Here is a 20,784-nt window from a genome sequence, read left to right on the forward strand (position 1 = left end):
ATGCTGACTGTTCCTGATCACTTTCCTCTCCTCTAAGTGCTTCAGGATTGATTCTTTGAGGACCTGCTCCATGATTTTTCCAGGGACTGAGGTGAGGCTGACCAGCCTGTAGTTCCCAGGATCCTCCTTCTTCCCTTTTTTAAAGATGGGCACTACATTAGCCTTTTTCCAGTCATCCGGGACTACCCCCGTTCGCCACGAGTTTTCAAAGATAATGGCCAAGGGCTCTGCAATCACAGCCGCCAATTCCCTCAGCACTCTCGGATGCAATTCGTCCGGCCCCATGGACTTGTGCACGTCCAGCTTTTCTAAATAGTCCCTAACCACCTCTATCTCTACAGAGGGCTGGCCATCTCTTCCCCATTTTGTGATGCCCAGCACAGCAGTCTGGGAGCTGACCTTGTTAGTGAAAACAGAGGCAAAAAAAGCATTGAGTACATTAGCTTTTTCCACATCCTCTGTCACTAGCTTGCCTCCCTCATTCAGTAAGGGGCCCACACTTTCATAGAATATCAGGGAATCATAGAATATCAGGGTTGGAAGGGACCCCAGAAGGTCATCTAGTCCAACCCCCTGCTCAAAGCAGGACTAAGTCCCAGTTAAATCATCCCAGCCAGGGCTTTGTCAAGCCTGACCTTAAAAACCTCTAAGGAAGGAGATTCTACCACCTCCCTAGGTAACGCATTCCAGTGTTTCACCACCCTCTTAGTGAAAAAGTTTTTCCTAATATCCAATCTAAACCTCCCCCATTGCAACTTGAGACCATTACTCCTCGTTCTGTCATCTGCTACCATTGAGAACAGTCTAGAGCCATCCTCTTTGAAACCCCCTTTCAGGTAGTTGAAAGCAGCTATCAAATCCCCCCTCATTCTTCTCTTCTGCAGACTAAACAATCCCAGCTCCCTCAGCCTCTCCTCATAAGTCATGTGCTCTAGACCCCTAATCATTTTTGTTGCCCTTCGTTGTACTCTTTCCAATTTATCCACATCCTTCCTGTAGTGTGGGGCCCAAAACTGGACACAGTACTCCAGATGAGGCCTCACCAGTGTCGAATAGAGGGGAACGATCACGTCCCTCGATCTGCTCGCTATCGCTATCTGCTCGCTTTCCTTGGCTTTCTTCTTGTTGCCAACATACCTGAAGAAACCCTTCTTGTTACTCTTGACATCTCTTGCTAGCTGCAGCTCCAGGTGCGATTTGGCCCTCCTGATATCTTTCCTACATGCCCGAGCAATATTTTTATACTCTTCCCTGGTCATATGTCCAACCTTCCACTTCTTGTAAGCTTCTTTTTTATGTTTAAGATCCGCTAGGATTTCACCATTAAGCCAAGCTGGTCGCCTGCCATATTTACTATTCTTTCGACTCATCGGGATGGTTTGTCCCTGTAACCTCAACAGGGATTCCTTGAAATACAGCCAGCTCTCCTGGACTCCCTTCCCTTTCATGTTAGTCCCCCAGGGGATCCTGGCCATCTGTTCCCTGAGGGAGTCAAAGTCTGCTTTCCTGAAGTCCAGGGTCCGTATCCTGCTGCTTACCTTTCTTCCCTGCGTCAGGATCCTGAACTCAACCAACTCATGGTCACTGCCTCCCAGATTCCCATCCACTTTTGCTTCCCCCACTAATTCTACCCGGTTTGTGAGCAGCAGGTCAAGAAAAGCGCTCCCCCTAGTTGGCTCCCCTAGCACTTGCACCAGGAAATTGTCCCCTACGCTTTCCAAAAACTTCCTGGATTGTCTATGCACCGCTGTATTGCTCTCCCAGCAGATATCAGGAAAATTAAAGTCACCCATGAGAATCAGGGCATGCGATCTAGTAGCTTCCGTGAGTTGCCGGAAGAAAGCCTCATCCACCTCATCCCCCTGGTCCGGTGGTCTATAGCAGACTCCCACCATGACATCACTCTTGTTGCACACACTTCTAAACTTAATCCAGAGACACTCAGGTTTTTCCACAGTTTCGTACCGGAGCTCTGAGCAGTCATACTGCTCCCTTACATACAGTGCTACTCCCCCACCTTTTCTGCCCTGCCTGTCCTTCCTGAACAGTTTATAACCATCCATGACTGTACTCCAGTCATGTGAGTTATCCCACCAAGTCTCTGTTATTCCAATCACGTCATAATTCCTTGACATCACCAGGACCTCCAGTTCTCCCTGCTTGTTTCCAAGGCTTTGTGCATTTGTATATAAGCACTTGAGATAACCTGTTGATCGCCCCTCATTCCCAGTATGAGGCAGGAGCCCTCCCCTCACAGACATTCCTGCCTGTGCTTCCTCCCGGTATCCCGCTTTCCCACTTACCTCAGGGCTTTGGTCTCCTTCCCCCGGTGAACCTAGTTTAAAGCCCTCCTCACTAGGTTAGCCAGCCTGCTGGCAAAGATGTTCTTCCCTCTCTTCGTAAGATGGAGCCCGTCTCTGCCCAGCACTCCTCCTTCATGGAACACCATCCCATGGTCAAAGAATCCAAAGCCTTCTCTCCGACACCACCTGCGTAGCCATTCGTTGACCTCCACGATTCGACGGTCCCTACCCAGGCCTTTTCCTTCCACGGGGAGGATGGACGAGAACACCACTTGCGCCTCCAACTCCTTTATCCTTCTTCCCAGAGCCACGTAGTCCGCAGTGATCCGCTCAAGGTCATTCTTGGCAGTATCATTGGTGCCCACGTGGAGAAGCAGGAAGGGGTAGCGATCCGAGGGCTTGATGAGTCTCGGCAGTCTCTCCGTCACATCACGAATCTTAGCCCCTGGCAAGCAGCAGACTTCTCGGTTTTCCCGGTCAGGGCGGCAGATAGATGACTCAGTCCCCCGGAGGAGAGAGTCCCCGACCACCACCACCCGCCTTCTCCTCTTGGGAGTGGTGGTCGTGGAACCCCCAACCTCAGGACATCGCATCTCATGCCTCCCAACCAGCGGAGTCTCCTTCTGCTTTCTATGCAAGATAAGGCCCCCTAAATTGTTTCATTTTGGATCTAGGACTTCAAGGGCTCTAAGAAGTTTGCATATATAGCTGTCGACATCTTAAATTTGTGAATGCCAATGTGTGGTGTAATGACCATAACACTGCCATCCTCCTATGTTCCTGTGGTTATACTTTTCATAAGAACTTGTAAACAGTATGTTAAAACCTTAAATATGGAGTACGATCCAGGCTTAGAAGCTTAATATCTATAGACCCACTAGTTCTGTATTTACAGACGTGCATATATTTAACACATCAGTGACTTCGTTCTAGGGAACCATGGTGACAGGAACCAAAGATAGATACATGAATCTTAAGCATCTGGAATTTCTTTATGCTGTAATTAAATTAATAATTTGTAAAGTATGTATTTTCCTATGTTGTTTATGGCTGTGAAGATCTAAGTGACCATAAACACTGATAAGATTGCTGTCTGCACATCAACAAAACAACGGTAATCCCCCCCATGTAGTGATGTCTTAAGAAACAAAAACAAAATCTCCTAAGAGACAACCTTATCCATTCATATGATTTTTTTCCATTCTGTGGGTGCATATTCCTGAATGATTTTCATGGATTTAAAGCCAGAGGGACCATTGTGATCATCAAGTCTGACCTCTTGTATAACTATACAATAATAACTTCTATTAAACTCAGTGTCACAATTGTGTAATTAACCTTAGTTGTTGATTCACAGGTTTCAATATTTGATTGTTGTCAGATGTTGTTGATTAAATTGGGTATTTGATTTGTGCTAGACAACCTTAACCAAGATTTTTGGTTTTCTGACAGCTGACACAGGTGTCAAGAAATGTTAAATACCATGTGCTGTTGAGACCCTGATTTGAGATCTGTATTTGAGCAGGTGGCGTTCTGTATCTTCCCAAAGCTAAAAATCTGTAACACACAAAAGCCATGCTCTTCAGGCTTAAAAACAAACAAACCAAAAACAAACAAACCATCCCTCCAAACCATTTTAAAAAAATGGAAGCAGGTTATTTTTTAGAGGCTGCCCAGGAATTCGGGAGCCATTTGATATTTGTTGTCACTTAAGATGCAAATAAACAAAACCTATTAGAATACCATACACCTCAATATGCATATTTTGATTTTTTTATTGAAATATTAAGGCATTTCATACTTTATTCTTCCAAATGTTGTCTGAGGCATGGAGCAAAGGATAATTGACAATCAAGTGCCTTGACACTCAATTAAATGTTCATTGGTATTATGATTGGCATAAAATTGTATAACAATTGGTATGAAATTGTTAGAATTTTCTAAAATTCAGAAACTAAAGGCACCTTCAACAGAAAAATCCTAGTTTCTAAAAAGGAAAATGTAGGTTGAATAACCAGAAAAATGTTAATATTATTATACTGTAGAGTAGCTTCCCTAAGGGGTATGGTGGAAGCTACATCACTAGGGATATCTGATACTAAACTGGACAAAATACCAGAAACATGTATTACTGCAGGGAACAATCCTGCACTGTGAAAGAGATAGACTAGATGATTTGATGGGTCTTTTCTCTCTAATTTCTATGATTCCATAAATAAATTCTTCAGAATTTTTAAAGTGCACTATCTGTTCTCATCCCCAACCTTCCTTCTTAAGTTAACCTTTAGTGATTATCAGAACATTAGAGGCCACTGCAGTCTAAGTTAATACAAGCTGTGAAAGTTTCCAATTCCTGATGATTAGTCCAGGTAACCTCTGAGGGAAAAAGAAAAGGAGTACTTGTGGCACCTTAGAGACTAACAAATTTATTTGAACATAAGCTTTCGTGAGCTACAGCTCACTTCATCCGATGCAGTGAGCTGTAGCTCACGAAAGCTTACGCTCAAATAAATTTGTTATGCTCTGTGGGAAAGGAATCTTAAAATTCCTCAGCTTGCTCACATCCATTTTAGATGCCCTTTGCTGCTTCCTCTCACTTAAATATGGCCATGAAAGTTGTCTCTCTGTCATTTCCTTAACAAAAATGTTGCTGGAGCAGCAGCTCAGTTCTATGCAGAAACCACAGAAAGTTATGCAGATCCACTGTACCACAGTAATGAACATTTTAAAAAGGGCTTATTTATTTAAAATACTCGGTAGAGTCTCTGCAACATGAAAAGTTTTCTTTTTACAAAATGCCTGGTTATGCTGACAGCCTGATTAAATAAACAGTGCTGCAAAGGTACTTTGCATCTGAAGAAATAGCACTGTTCTTGGAAAAAAAAACTTGCTGCCGCTGCCCCCGCCCCGGCCAGTACAATTGTATAATAAGGACAGCCTTTAGGGCAGGGGTGGACAAACTACGGCCCACAGGCCACATCCAGCCTGTGGGACCGTCCTGCCCAGCCCCTGAGTTCCCAGCCAGGGAGGCTAGCCCTGGGCACCTCCCCTGATGTTCCCCCTCCCCTGCAGTCCCAGCGTGCCGCGTCGCGCTGCCAGTGCTCTGGTCCGCCGCTCCTGCGGGGCAGCGCAGTGCCGTGGCTGCAAGCTCCTGCTGCTCTGAGTGGCATGGTGAGTGGGGGGGGTTGAACAGAGGGCAGGGGGTCCCAGGGGTCAGTCAGGGGACAGGGAGGGTTGGATAGGGGGTTTGTCCCAGGGGGCCTGTAAGGGGGCAGGTGTGGATAGGGGTTGGGGCAGTCAGGGGACGGGAAGCAGGGGGCAGTTGGATGGGGCCGAGATCCTGGGAGGAGGACAGGGAGCGGTTGGATAGGGGGTGAGGTCCTGGGGATCAGGGGACAAGGAGCGGGGGGGGGGGGGTTGGGGGTTCTGAGGGGGGCAGTCAGGGGGCAGGAAGTGGGAGGGGGAGGATAGGGGGCAGGGGCCAGGCTGTTTAGGGAGGCACAGCCCTTCCTATCTGGCCCTCCATACAGTTTCGCAACCCCGATGTGGCCCTCGAGCCAAAAAGTTTGCCCACTCCTGCTTTAGGGTCTGTCAGTCAACACAAATCTAAGAGTTCACAAGGTCACCCCTCCTGCCTCAGCCCATGCAAGGTATGTGTATTCACTGATAAAATTGTTTTCAGCCACCATGACATTGCAGACATTTATTATTTATATGCTACAAGCACTTAAAGGCTGCGATCTGGATTGGGGCCCCACTGCTATAGTAGTCATATAAACACAATTAGAAACAGTCAAGACAAACAATACACAAATACAGACAATGTCAAAGGTATGTCATTAGTTAGCCTCAGCCACATTTAAAATAAACTGCAACATCTGCACCCATGCTCATATTGCAGCTAGTTTGCTTCATCACTGCTGACCCAATATGCACTCTTTGCTGCCCAAGCTACAGAAACAGATACAAGAATTAAAAAACTGCACCAATCTAATGGTATCTGCGTAATCGAAAGTGAATAAAGGCATGTCTTCTCCAACTCATGTGCTCCAATGTCACTTCAGCTGCTCTTCCCCCTTTGGAGGGGGAGTGCTAGATGGCCTAACTCCACCATGGTTCTTTGGGGAGTCCAGAAGTGAAAGAATAAAACACAGTCTCCCCCCTCCCCCCAGTCAATACACAGAAAATTCCTTAACTGTCATTCAAAACTTTCTTAAAAACCCACCTGTTCCATGATGAATTCCACTGACCATGCATCATTATATCTTTGTATGGCATGGTCCTGTACTACACCAGACTACGTTCACAGACAGCAAGTCCTTCAAAACAGAGAACGTGCTACTTGTTTGAAACAAGTCTCCTATTGTACAGCACTATACACACTTTTGGCACTATACCAAATAAAGCTCACATAAATACAGGAGAAGAGCGCTGGTTCACTTAGTCACGCCCTCTCACTGAAATCACTTGTTCAATTAGAAACTCCCTCTCCCTTTTCTTACCCTCTTTCATCCTCCCACAGTTCTTTCATCACTGTCTTCTCTCTTTTCCAATCCCCCAAAAAAGAAAGAAAACAGAGGCAACCACAGTTGCAACGCTGCGTCGTTGTTCTGTTTTAATAAGTAGGTTAACTTTTAAACAGTTTACAAGAGTAAACAAGCTCAATTCTACAAAAGTGTCATTTTGCATTTGGAAGAAAAATTCAGCTAGTAAGTTATCACAACTTCGTTATCTAATTCCAAGGAACACAAGCTACAGTCCAACCTAAAGTGGTTCGCATTTTAATCCAACTAAAACTCATGCAATTCTGCCACATGGATAAATAAATAAACCAAGAAAGCCAGTATGATACCTTGTCTAAGGCCAACAATGTGCCTGACCATAAATCTGAAGATACTTTTCATGTATTCAAATGTTACCATAGTTATCTGCTGTTACAGGCTGCACTATTCCAATGATCTCAAATCTATGAAAGGTTAATATACAATTAATAGAAATAAAGAAAGTGGCACTTGCAGTGAAAACCAGAATTTAACATGTTTATTCTAACACACTATAAAAGGAGTAATTTTTAAAGATACCTTTTATCAGATATGCTACATTTTGTATTAACCCCTCATGAATGAATAAGGCTGACTGAAAAGCTCAGTGCAAACTGCAGACTTTCAGACACTTACCTCAGCAACTGAAAGAGATATCAGCTTGAAAAATCAGCATGCCAACAGAATCTCAGTCCCTAAAACACAATATAATTTGGCTCAGCTATTGTGATTACATTGGGAATGTTCAATGTAAGGCTCTAGTCTGAAATATCTTTATCCACCAAAAACAGGTTAGAAATAGAGATAGCAAGAGGTAAAATGTATAGAAGTAGTTCAGAAAATTAGCCGTTGAAACGATCAGTGAATTTAACAGGTGGTCATACTCTGGAGTGATATCATAGTATTATGTATTTAATGCATCTCAATGCTACCTAATTTGCTCAACTTACAAGTTGATGTTTTTTTCTAACTGCCAGCCCTCTAAACCCAAAGTCAAATGCTGTTTTCTCTTGAGGCCTGCTTAATATTTAAAAGTTAGGTTGACATAGTAACAGTACTCAGGGATGTGAAAAATTTACACTCCTGAACGCTGTAGCTATGCCGACCTAATCACCAGTGTAGATGCAGACAAATCAATGGAAGAATGCTTCCATCAACCTAGCTACTTGGAGAAGTCGAAAAACCCCTTCCATCATTGTAGGTACAGTCTACACCAGGGTTCTCAAAGCCGGTCCGCCACCTGTTCAGGGAAAGCCTCTGGCAGGCCGGGCTGGTTTGTTTACCTGCTGCGTCCGCTCCCACTGGCCGCGGTTTGCCACTCCAGGCCAATAGGGGCTGCGGGAAGGGCAGCCAGCACCTCCCTTGGCCCGCGCTGCTTCCCACAGCCCCCATTGACCTGGAGTGACGAACCATGGCCAGTGGGAGCTGCGATTGGCCGAACCTGCGGATGTGACAGGTAAACAAACCGGTCTGGCGCATCAGGGGCCTTCCCTGAACAAGCGGTGGACCAGCTTTGAGAACCACTGCTCTGCACTACAGCACCTAAGTGGCATAGCTACAGTGGCATAGCAGTGCCGCTGTAGCGCCTATAATGTAGATGTGGCCTGATCCACATATCACAATCAGTAAGAGGTTTTGCAACTGAATTTAGTTATTTCTCAGAAAATAATCCCCACCCTTCCAAAGCTGTACTAGCTCTATAGTGCAAGTTGGAGTAAAAACTTATTTGTCAGCTGATGAAACTGTGAATATAAAGAAGAAGCAGAGATTGAGTCAGAAGGACCACTTTTTACAGTCGTTTTCTGACCATAACTGCATAGTGGAGTTCAGACGATAGCAGCAATTTCTAAACTGCAGTAGGAGTTAATTTAAATTAAATAAACCTTCTCAATATATTACGTGTTTGCTTCTGTTGCTAGACTACTTAAGAGTCTAACTGACAGAAGTTAGAAATGAAACCTACTATTAGACTATTTAGGCAACTTTCATGCCAGTGTGGGATTGATTGTTCTCTACAGCGTAATATGAGGTTTTGTTCTATCTTGTTTTCAATGTCCGAACCTCTCCAGTTTTCAAAGAACAGAACTGTTCTTAACTACACCTTCCATCCCTGAAGTGGAAGACAGTAATAAACTTTAATCTTATACTCACATGGAAGGTGTCTCGTACGAATCACTTAAAATCCGGAGCCATAATGAATTTCTTTTAACTGCCATCATTTCATGCAATGCCAGTACTACACACTATAAAGAGAAACTATGAATGACCCAACAAGGAAGTGGTAAAGGACTAAATTGAGCTTGCAATAGTGTCATTACCAAGGAGGAAGGCTCTTACAAGACTAAACCAATCTTGCTAACCTTAGAAGAATTTTTTTTTTTCCGCCTAAGCATTTCTCACCTTCTTAAACAATCTTTTAGGCTGTGGATCAGGATGCTCACAATCCACTTTTGAGCGACTTCTACCCACTGCTCAACTAAGTCAGAAAAAGTTATTTTTTTTGTGCTCTTATGCTTACCTATGCCCCACAACAGGGAATTTCATCACCACCACTGGAACCACTACTTCCCTACCAACGGATCAGTTACAGCAAACAAAATAAAATACAGTTATTGCTACAATTTCAAAGAAGGAGAAGACAGAGAATCTTAGCAGCATCTCAAAAGAGAGACTTAATATTTGAAGGAAACAAAAAAATTGTTCAAGATTTCCTCACAGTCTCTCACAACAGAGCTGGAGAAGCTGAGGGAGAGCTTTCCAAGAAGAAATGATTGTAGCTACAAGTTTACTATAAATCTTAGACTGGTGTTGCAAAAAAAACAAACAAAAAAAAGATCAATGGTTAAATGTTAGGCCATTTCTAGGGTGCTTCAGCAGCACAGTTATGGCACTACAACTATGTTGCTGTAGCACTGTAATGCGGATACTTGCTATAGCAATGGAAGGGGGTTTTCCACAGATTTAAGTAATGAACCTCCCCATGAGGCAGTAACTAGGTCAATGGAAGAAGACATCAGGAGTTAGGTCGGCTGACCTTGTGAATTTTTCACATTTGAGTGCTGTAACTATGGTCACCCTTACAGTAAGTGTAGACCAGGCCTAAGATTAACAAGGACAATGAATCTGCAGCTTTTGAAGCAAGCGTCTTGTAGGAATAAAATCTGGATAATAAAGTTTTATTCTGCTAGAAGTTAGGAGTACTTTAGCTGAATTGTTTCAGTGTGTTGGTGACTCACCTGACTAGACTCTGTTTTGCTGCTTTCCTCCCAAATTTGGACAGACAGACATTTAAAATATATGGGGATTACAGAACACAAAACTTATATGGCAGTGAAATGTGTTAACCCTTGTGATATTTACACATAGTGTAAAAACTTTATATTGTATGAGGATACTTTAGCTCTAAGCTATAATTTGTCTTGCATTTGTATTAAAATACTAAAACAATAACAAAATTCTGCACTTTAACGAAGGCAGAACTAGTCTACTAAAGACGACCTCAAAAAAGGGCAGAGACATCCCAGGTATAATATCTAGAAAACATGAGTATATGCGAAAATATTACATAACTGATTACCCTTGCAAGTATAGCGAAGTCTTAAATTCTCTCTCTGACGGAGGTAAAATTAAACTATCAAGGTGGAAATACAACTCTATTTTGTACAGTAACTTCCAGAGAGAGTTCCTCCCCAACCCCTTGCAAAAGCCAGTACTGCAAACTCAAACTGAAATTTCAAAGACAAGCTGTGTTCCTTCTGGCTTATCCATCATTAAGCCTAATTAAGATCTTGCAGCTGGAATTTAGTTAACAATTCTGTTTATGATGCATGAGCCAAAGCAGAATCTAGATCATTCTCCTAGAGATGTGTTTCTGCAGTGCTTAAAGGTGTGGGAAATGGTGACAAAAATATCTGAAATTAAGGTAAGGTAGGTTTCAGAGTAGCAGCCGTGTTAGTCTGTATTTGCAAAAAGAAAAGGAGAATTGGAATTAATTTGCAAACTGGATACAATTAACTTAGGCTTGAATAGAGACTGGGAATGGATGAGTCATTACACAAAGTAAAACTATGTCCCCATGTTATTTCTCCCCCCCACCCCACCCCACCCCACCCCCCACTGTTCCTCAGATATTCTTGTTAACTGCTGGAAATAGCCTACCTTGCTTGTCACCATGAAAGGTTTTCCTCCCCCCCCCCCCCCCCCCCCCCCCCGCTGCTGGTGATGGCTTATCTTAAGTGATCACTCTCCTTACAGTGTGTATGATAAACCCATTGTTTCATGTTCTCTGTGTGTGTATATCAATCTCCCCTCTGTTTTTTCCACCAAATGAATCCGATGAAGTGAGCTGTAGCTCAAGAAAGCTTATGCTCTAATAAATTTGTTAGTCTCTTAGGTGCCACAAGTACTCCTTTTCTTTTTAAGGTAAGGTAGATAGTGAGACTGACTACACTGATAGAACAGAACCGTTGAGTATGAAGGTGTCATTTTCATACACTGTCACTCTTCTGACTATAACCATATGTGAAAGGACACCAAACCCTCTGCAAGTGAAAGCAAGAGGGACATGACATTCTTCCTACCTAGAATTCTTCAAAAGTAGAACCATTTAATAAATAATTAACTTCAATGTAGTTGCCAATCAATAATTCTGCTCTTTCCAAATCCAAATAGCTAGGATCAAAACACCTCTTTAAAAATAAAAATAAAAAAATGAAATTTGAACAGAACTCTATTTACATATAATTTTCTAAAGTTTCAGTGGAAGGCCCAAGAAGACTCTGTTGGGGAGGATATTATGGCCATTTTAGAATCATTGACCTATGTAACTTTTGGAATCCTCTTTATCCTCCCCTACCATGCTGCAGGTAAGGACATAAAACAGAAAAACCACTTCCCCGCAGAGATAAAAAGTTACTATCTTTGATAACCAACATGGGGGGAGTGGGTTGACTCAGAAAATAATCCTGAAGACAGACTTCAGCCTTATCCCAATCTTTTCTACTTCCCTGACACACTGACACACAAAAAAGACCTGACATTCCAATATCAACCTGTCTGGTACCCTGCGGGTCCTTGAAATCATGTAGTAGATACCAGTGAGGAAAGTCCATTACAAAAGAAAGCTTCTGTGTACCACATGAGGCTGTGTGCATAACCAACAACACAGGGGAAGAGGACATTTAAAAAATTTGTTTTCTTTCAATTCTGTTTGTAACCCCTCTACCCCCTACTCCACCACACTCTTTTTGGGCAAGACAGACAGATTCTTCATTTTGTGTTTGAGAACCTTTTTGAAACAAGGGGGAGTAAGATGTTTATATCTCTCACTCCCTTTTATTTCCTGTCTCCCCCTTCAAGGGCATCACATTAGTCTGCCCTTCCATCAAGCTACCTCTACTACCTATTAAGGCCATTAATGCAGTAAGAAAGTATCGCTAGTGTGATAAAAGATGGAGCACTCTCTCCCATGCAACACCTATTGGCCCTGAATTCAGAAAATGACATATCATAACCATCAACAGTATTTAGGCAGAGGATGAAAATCAAGGCATAATAAATTCGTTGGTAGTTGTTCATTGGGGCCATTTCCTAACTTCCCAAAAAGCATTTTCTTCTTCACTAGACAAAAGCAATGAGAGGAAATGCGTGAATGCACAAGTTTTGCCAGTCTGCTTTCGGTGTGTTTTAATGAAATCATATTTAGTAACAGTAAGTTTTACAAAATTATAGGGTTTCTTAGATGTCAAAGTGACCAATTACATCACCCAAAACATACATGGTTACAGAACGTTCAATTGAGTGTCATGGCCTAGAATTAATCTTAAATAAGCTGTACTATGAGACAATATACCCAACAACACACCATCCCATGAATATACAATCAGCAGCAATGCATACACATGTTGGAAAAAAGATGATAATGTTGAAAAGTGATGAGAGTTACCAACTTTTTCCTGTGTATTATGGCAGCCAAGTAATTTTTATGTTTTAAAATGTCATAATTTTATGAAAAATTAAAATAATTTAAAATGGCTTATAAATTGCATTATTTTGGTAAATTAATCTCCAGACAAACTAAGCCATTGCTTTCTACTCTGGCTATTTCCTAAGTGAAATCACTTCATAGAATTGATTCTGCCCTCTGCAGAAAAGGGTTAGCTACAACTGACATATAATTTGTGTTATCAATTATTTTTGTGGAGAAAAAAAATTAGACATTTACATTTTCTAAACAGCAAAAAGATTTTTAAAGTTGAATATCTGATGCTAGATATTTTATTAACCAGTTCTTAAGGACTCCTAGTATTTATGATTGCATAATTAATGACTTTTTTAAAAATACCAACCACTTGTGACATAATCCATAGAATAAAGCTCCATTAGCAGATGCTATGTACATCTAATATATTATTATGGTTAACTGGGTCAATGACACAGGAATAAGAAGGTTACTTGCAAATTTCTGAAATATGCTTTTTTATTCATGTCACAGTATTTCTACAATATATCATGTGTGTCATGTACACTGACATCTCAATCAGTGTCTCATGCTCCGTTCTTTTTGCTTCATTTGAATTGTAGCGTCTCATACAAAATCTCAGTATAAAATAAGGGTGCATAAAACAGCACATTTATAAATATCTCAGCTATGTACCTTGTTGTATTTTTTAATGTCTTCTTTCTCCAAGTGTACTTATCAAAATGTAATGCTGCCTTGAAAAAAAATCTTATTACTTTTAAAAAGAATCAAATTATTTCATCCACAGAGGAGAAACACATGTTTTCTATGGGGGAATCTTCACATGAAGGAGATCTCCAATGAACAAATGCAAAGTCATTATTGTACAAAATATATTTTTCAAAACACAAATAATTGTTGTCCAAATGTATTCCATGCACCACAGTGAAGTATATTGCATATTACAAAGCAAACTTGAAAACAAGAATGCTTTCAATTATAATTTTTCTTGGCTAGAATTTTTGAGTTCCCTTTGATATCACTACAAAACTAGTGTTTTAAATGAAAATTCTACCTCACAGAGCTTAACTACTTCTGCTTACGCATAATGGTCATAATCCTGTGTTTATTACAATACTGTGTTCCCATAATGACGATCATGATATCACAAACTTAGCATTATGATTGTACTGCAAGATAAAATTAAGAGCACATAAGCAGTGTTGTAAGGACACCAATTCCTCAGCTCTGCACCCAACCTCTTTTTAAATTGTCTCAGTTTCTAAAGAATATTCTCATCCAGAAAGCAAGGTGAATTTGTAAGAACTGTTTTGAAATGCCAAAGAACTGAGCAGGCCTTTTGTCAGCTGCCCCAATACCAACACCACATTGAGGACCTAGTCTGGTATCATCTTTGAAACACCTGGAGATTGTTGAACATACAGGGTCAGAGGAAGCTTTGGTACATGGCTGATACAAGGATTCATTGGGAAAGAATTCTGGAATTGACACTTCCCATATAATGATAGAGCAGTAGATGGTCTCTCTAAGAAACAGCATTGAAGAAGGCACTGAGTCTTCAACTAATTCACTGAACTGGAGCCAACACCACAGCTTACCAGGTGGGAGACATTAGATCGTCCATGAAAAAGGTGTGTAGTTGCAGCAAAGATTCTTCTATAGCTAAGATAGATGAACAGAAATAGTCATAATCTAAACATCAGGGGATAATCTGTTTATTTGAGAAATTAAAGTTCAGATATTAGATTCCCAGTGTCTTCCTTTAGGGTATCCATCTTTCATTGGAAATATGGATAATATGATTTGTGCTATTGTAACTCACACACCTTCTGGATGTGTCGTTCTGTCTCATCTAGTGGCACCAAGATCACTTAGAGAGAAAGATAAAATGAGTCTGCTCTACAGCCTTAGCTAACAGGCAGTTGGCTTTTACCTCATGTGGTAGAGGCTCATGCACTAAACTACAGGGCCCAGATTCAATCCTGCCCACCGATGACTGAGGTCTGTCAGCGTTACAAGTGAGGGCTCATCTGGGATGGCTTTGAAGCTTGGGACGCGCTTCCTCAGCTAGGGGAAGTATGTAACCCACGCACCTTCTGTCCCATCTAATGGCACCAAGTCCATTTCGAGAGAGAAACAGAATGAGTCTGCTCCACAGCATTAGCTAAGAGACAGCTAACTTTTAGCTCATGCACTAAACTCCAGAGGTCCCAGGTTCAATCCCGCCCACTGACGACCAGGGTCTGTCAGCGTTGCACTGTGATAATGGCATGAAGAAGGGCCACGGTTACACCAAGAAAGGACTGTCTTATCTAAATCACAAGGGAAACCCTCTGTAGTCAACAAGTAATGCTGACAAATTACTTTCTAGACTGATGATGAAAAAATTCAGAATGTCTAATTTGAACTGTTTTAATTAGACTCATATACTTTAAGGTCAGAAGGGATCACTGTGATCTAGTCTGGCCTCCTGCAGATTGCCGGCCACAGAATCTCATCCACTCCTGAAACAGACCCCTAACCTCAAAACAAATAATGATTTAAGGACGTCAAGTTACAAAGAAAAAAGAAAAGGAGTACTTGTGGCACCTTCATCACTTCATCAGATGCTGTAGCTCACGAAAGCTTATGCTCAAATAAATTTGTTAGTCTCTAAGGTGTCACAATTACTCCTTTTCTTTTTGCGAATACAGACTAACACAGCTGTTACTCTGAAAGTTACAAAGAATTCACCATTTACACTAATTTAAACCTGCAAGTGACTCGTGTCCCATGCTACAATGGAAGGCGAATCCCCGCCTGGATCTCTGCCAATCTGTTCCTGGGGAAAATTCCTTTCTGACCCCAAATATGGAGATCAAATAAAAGGAAGTATTTCTTCACACAATGCACAGTCAACCTGTGGGACTCCTTGCCAGAGGATGTTATGAAGGCCAAGACAATAACAGGATTCAAAAAAGAACTAGATAAATTCATGGAGGATAGCTCCATCAATGGCTATTAGTCAGGATGGGCAGAAATGGTGTCCCTAGCCTCTGTTTGCCAGAAGCTGGGAATGAGCAACAGGGGATGGATCACTTGATAATTACCTGTTCTGTTCATTCCCTCTGGGGCACCTGGCACTGACCACCGTCAGAAGACAGGATACTGGAATAGATGGACTTTTGGTCCGACCCAGTAGGGCCATTCTTATGATCAGTTTACCCTGAGCATTTGGGCAAGACCCACCAGGGAGATACCTGGGAACTCAGAGACCTCCCCATCTAGTGTCCTGTCTCCAGCAGCTGGAGATTTATGTAGGCGATCTCATCATACCATCCCTTCCATAAACTTATCAAGCTCAGCCAGTTAGGTTTTTTACCCCCACTGCTCCTCTTGGAAGGCTGTCCCAGAACTTTACTTCTCTGATGGTTAGAAACCTCTGCCTAATTTCACTGGCCTACGCTTATTGATGGCCAGTTTATAGAAACTTGTTCTTGTGTCCACACTGGTGCTGAATTTAAATCTCTCTCTCTCTCTCTCGTATTTATCCCTCTGATTTTCTTTATTTAGGTGAACATTGGTCATTTTAAACCCCTTTTGTAGGAAAACAAGGATATGTAGTTGGATATAACATCAAGGCTTCATCTTACATGGCTTTTCAGTTTGCCATAATACACATAGTATCTCTCCCATGATATGAAGATATGCTGCTCACCCAAGCCTAACTAAGGGCAATTTCTTGTCCAACTGTAGAGTTATAAATAGAGGGTTTTCCAGAATTCTACGTTATTAAGTATATATCACAACTTAATTCTAAAATTACACATAATTCTAGAGTCCCTGACTTAAATGGATTCATACAAATTGAAGAGAAAAAAAATTATGGGATGAATACTAACTTTATCTTAAAGTTTCTTAGAGCAGGGACCAACTGCACACTAGTCTGGAGAATGTCTAATAGAAAACTGGCAATTTAATGATACACAAAATATTTTCCTGTGTGATTTAATTTTGTCTTTCCCTAGTGATGTTCAGGATGCTGTTATTAATTTATAGGCACTACTCTTTGAGTAGATGATGTCACTCTGTGGGGGTGTAGAAAGAACTGCAAGACTGTCTGTGATGGGGGAAGTGAGGGGTGGGGGACAGGTTCGGAAGCTTGAGGTACTTTTCACTTCTGTTTTGTACTTTTTCATGTACACAGGAAATTCCCTCTGTGGGAGGGAAGACCAACTTCCCAATGCAAACGTAAAAATGAGAATGTAGATAGAGAAGAGAGTTAAAAATTTTCCAGGTTTCCACACCTGGCCGTCTGCCAATTCTGTAGTACCTATAATGATGAAGCACCAGCCTTAATTGCCTCTAGTAACCAAAAAGGAAAACATAAAGGAGCTACACCGGCTTTGGCTTTGTTTTTCAAACAGGAACTACGTAAAAATTAGAGTACCAACAAAGCCTGCTGTCCACCACTGAAAACAATAGCAGCTAAACACTTAAAGTTTGTGCAACGGGATGAGCTGGCCCTGTAAGGTAGGCTACAGGACCAGCTCTGCCTGTTCCAACTTTCACCTTCAGAAACGAGGAGTTTCCTGACGGACACCAGGAATTATTGGCTTGGCAGCATTGCATGCTGGGAAAGGAGATAGGAACCAGTAAGAAGTCCTCTAGTGGATCAGTAACTGGTTAAAAGAAAGGAAACAAAGCATTAGAAATAAATGGTCAGTTTTCACAATGGAGACAGGTAAATAGAGGGGTACCCCAAGGAGCTGTACTAGAACCGGCGCTGTTCAACATTTATTAATGCTCTGGTAAAGGGAGAGAAGAGACATAATTTGCATATAAAATTACTTAATTCAGATAGTTAAGTCCAAACCTGACTGAGAAGAGTTACAAAGGGATCTCAATAAACTGGGTGACAAAATGGCAGATAGAAAAGGAGTACTTGTGGCACCTTAGAGACTAACAAACTTATTTGAGCATAAGCTTTCGTGAGCTACAGCTCACTTCATCAGATGCAAGTGAGCTGTAGCTCACGAAAGTTTATGCTCAAATAAATTTGTTAGTCTCTAAGATGCCACAAGTACTCCTTTTCTTTTTGCGAATACAGACGAACACGGCTGCTACTCTGAAACCTGTCAAAATGGCAGATGAAATTCAATGCTGGTAAGTGCAAAGTAAGGCACATTGGAAAGAATAATCCCACTTGTACATTCAAAATGATGGCATCTAAATTTTAGCTGTTACCAGTCAAGAAAGATCTTGGAGTCATCAAGGATAGTTCTCTGAAAACATCCACTCAATGTGCAATGACAGAAGGTTGGGAACCATTAGAAAAGGGATAGATAAGACAGAAAATAAGAGTGCCATTGTTTAAATCCATGGTACACCCACACCTTGAATACTGCCTTAAGTTCTGGTCACTTCATCTCAAAAAAGATATATTAGAATTGGAAAAGGCACAGAGAATGGCCATGAAAATAACTGGGGAATGGAACAGCTTCCATATGAGAAGAGATTTAACTGACTGGGACTGTTCAGCTTACAAAAAAGACACTATTAAGAGAAGGGTATGATAGAGCTCTATAAAATCATGAATGATATGGAGAAAATAATAAGGAAATGTTATTTACCCCATCACATAACATGAGAACTGGAGGTCACCGCTGAAATTAATAGGCACCAAGTTTAAAACCAACAAAAAGAAGTACTTCACACAATGTAAAGTCGACCTGTGGAACTTGTTGCCAGAGGATTGTGTGAAAGCCAAAAATATAACTGGGTTCAAAAAAGAATTAGATAAGTTAGTGGAACACAGGTCCATAAATAACTATTAGCTGAGATAGTCAGGAATGCTCCATGTGTCCCTAAACTTCCAACTGCCAGAAGCTGGGCCTGGATGACAGAGGATGGATCACTCAAAACTGACCTCTTCTATTCATTCCCTCTGACGTTTCTGGCACTGGTCTCTGTCAGAGATAAGATCCTGGTCTAGATGGACTACTGGTCTGACCCAGTATGGTCATCCTCATGTTCTTTGGAGACACCTGAGGGAAGAGGTCCTCCCGTGAAGAAAACCTAGAAGGGCTAAGGGGATGACAGGTCTGGGAAGCTAGTCTAGGAGGCAGTTGGACAAGAGTAAGGAACCCCAGGGAGAAGAAAGTTCTATGGACTCTGTTACAGACCTCGGGAATGGGAGGGGGTAGGTGGGGGGAGGAGAGGAAGGTAGGGGAACTGTGGAGGACAGAAATGATTTTAAGCTAAATAGCCAAAAGCAGCCAAGTCCCAGGAGCAAAATTGAGACTAACAGAGTAAAGAAAAAGGCTATGGACAAAGGGAGCATAAAGAACTGGTGATGTAAACTAAGTGCTAAGCTTTCTTTTACAGGGCCCAGGATCTGGGCTTCCAATACTGGGTGTGAGTAAGATTGCTCAGACCCTTGAAAAACCACTATAACCCAAAGAGGACAAAGACTGGCTTCTTTTTGGAGCTATTGTTTGTTTTGGATTTTTGTATACCATAAAAGGTGAATTTTCCTAATTTAAATCAAGGGGGAAGTAACACTCTTGTTTCACACTCTTATAGGAATATCTCCCTGGAGCTATCCTTTAGAAATAAGTGTCATACATGACAAATTATGACACTTACAATAATGGAAGTGGATTCTATCAAAAAGAGAAGATACCATATCAAAGCACTGCCAACAGATTAATTCTTTCATACTGTGCCTAAAATAGCTTATGTTCAAAAAGTTAATGCAACAAGAATACAATATTTTTTCCATATTGTGGCTGGAATAGCACATGTTCAAAAAGTCAATGCAACAAGAATGCAATATTTCCACTAGACACAAAAGAACCATTACGGTTTTAAAAGCATGTTTTCAATGCTGTCTTAACCACAGATACAGTCACAAGAAAACTCCTTCTGCATATTAAATTTTAAAATCATTTACATCAGGTATTTTATTTTAGGCACTAATTAGCTGTAAATTTCAACATTTAGAAATGGTGTTTTTTTTATTTTCAGCAGGTCAAAACACTATCTTAATCTTCCCTCTCCAGAAAAGTTTCATTGCCTTGTAAACGTAGCACTATCATAAAAGTTTAAGAAGATGTCCTGCTGTTTTTTACAGTCTTTATTCTAATAGGGTCTCTAAAAAACCACAAGCATTTACTGTGAATGCTTGTGCAACAGAAGACCTACAACAGCTATGCAACTGTGTCCTAACCTAGTAGTTAGTATCCTGCAGAGTAGAAAATTTAGTGAAATTATATTTTTTTAAAATAGTTTATGGTACCAGTCAGTCACACTACACTTATTTATATACTGTAAAGAATTCTATTTTACATACATTTTAAAAAGTGAAAATAAGTTCTTCCTAGCTGGTTCACAAACTCAACGGACTAAAAACAAACAAGGTATCAGCGTGGGGGGATGTTTCAAAGGCACAAATGACAGTTAAGCACTCAACTCATTAAAAGTCATTGAGAGTTGGGTGCCTAATGGTTTCATTTGTGCCTATGAAATGCTCCCCTATTATGTTTATAAGAACTATTCCTAGCAGGTATCAGAAATATCTCTCTTCTGATCATTCACAAGTTCAATTTCAGTTGTCTCTCTTGGGGTAGGAGGTGGAAGAGAAGACAGACATAGCTTCCCACAGACTTCTAAAACTATGAAAGAACAGCAAAGTTTGAGGAGAGAGAGAAAGCCACAAGAAACTAATAAAGAAAAATTCCCCAACAATGAAGCTCTTACCCCATGTTCCTCTCCAGCCCATTTCCCTTCCCTCAACTAGCTACACCTTGAATTTTTAGCTTTCTTTCATTCCTTTCTCTTTACTTCAGTCTCATCCTCACTTTTTTTCCCCAAGGGGTATTTGGACTCTCCCATCACTCTAATCTGATTTACCCTAAACCAGAACAGATAAAAGTCAATGATTTTTTTGGGGGGGAGGAAGGAGGAAATCAGACTGTTT

At 41.3% G+C, this 20,784-nt stretch overlaps 1 protein-coding gene across 6 annotated transcripts in view; it reads right to left on the reverse strand.

Annotated features, from left to right (window-relative positions):
• The window catches only part of RBPJ (recombination signal binding protein for immunoglobulin kappa J region), a 90,156-nt gene that overhangs the window by 46,463 nt on the left and 22,909 nt on the right, over positions 1 to 20,784 (reverse strand). For 2 of the 6 annotated variants that reach the window (XM_038399487.2, XM_043514053.1), the window contains exons 1-2: positions 8,996 to 9,087; positions 7,481 to 7,539 (exon numbers count right to left, since the gene is read on the reverse strand). The exons of 1 other annotated variant lie outside the window; for it this stretch is intronic. Coding sequence is in view for 2 of the 5 variants with exons in the window: in XM_043514048.1 (XP_043369983.1) it covers positions 8,996 to 9,063 (68 nt within the window). In the remaining 3 variants the exon portion in view is untranslated. Of the gene's footprint in view, positions 1 to 6,528; positions 6,686 to 7,480; positions 7,540 to 8,995; positions 9,088 to 20,784 lie in introns of those variants that run through there. 3 more of the 6 variants (XM_043514048.1, XM_043514050.1, XM_043514049.1) reach the window with 3 other exon arrangements.

This window comes from Dermochelys coriacea, chromosome 4 (genome assembly GCF_009764565.3).
Source record: "Dermochelys coriacea isolate rDerCor1 chromosome 4, rDerCor1.pri.v4, whole genome shotgun sequence".
Classification (NCBI taxonomy): domain Eukaryota; kingdom Metazoa; phylum Chordata; order Testudines; family Dermochelyidae; genus Dermochelys; species Dermochelys coriacea.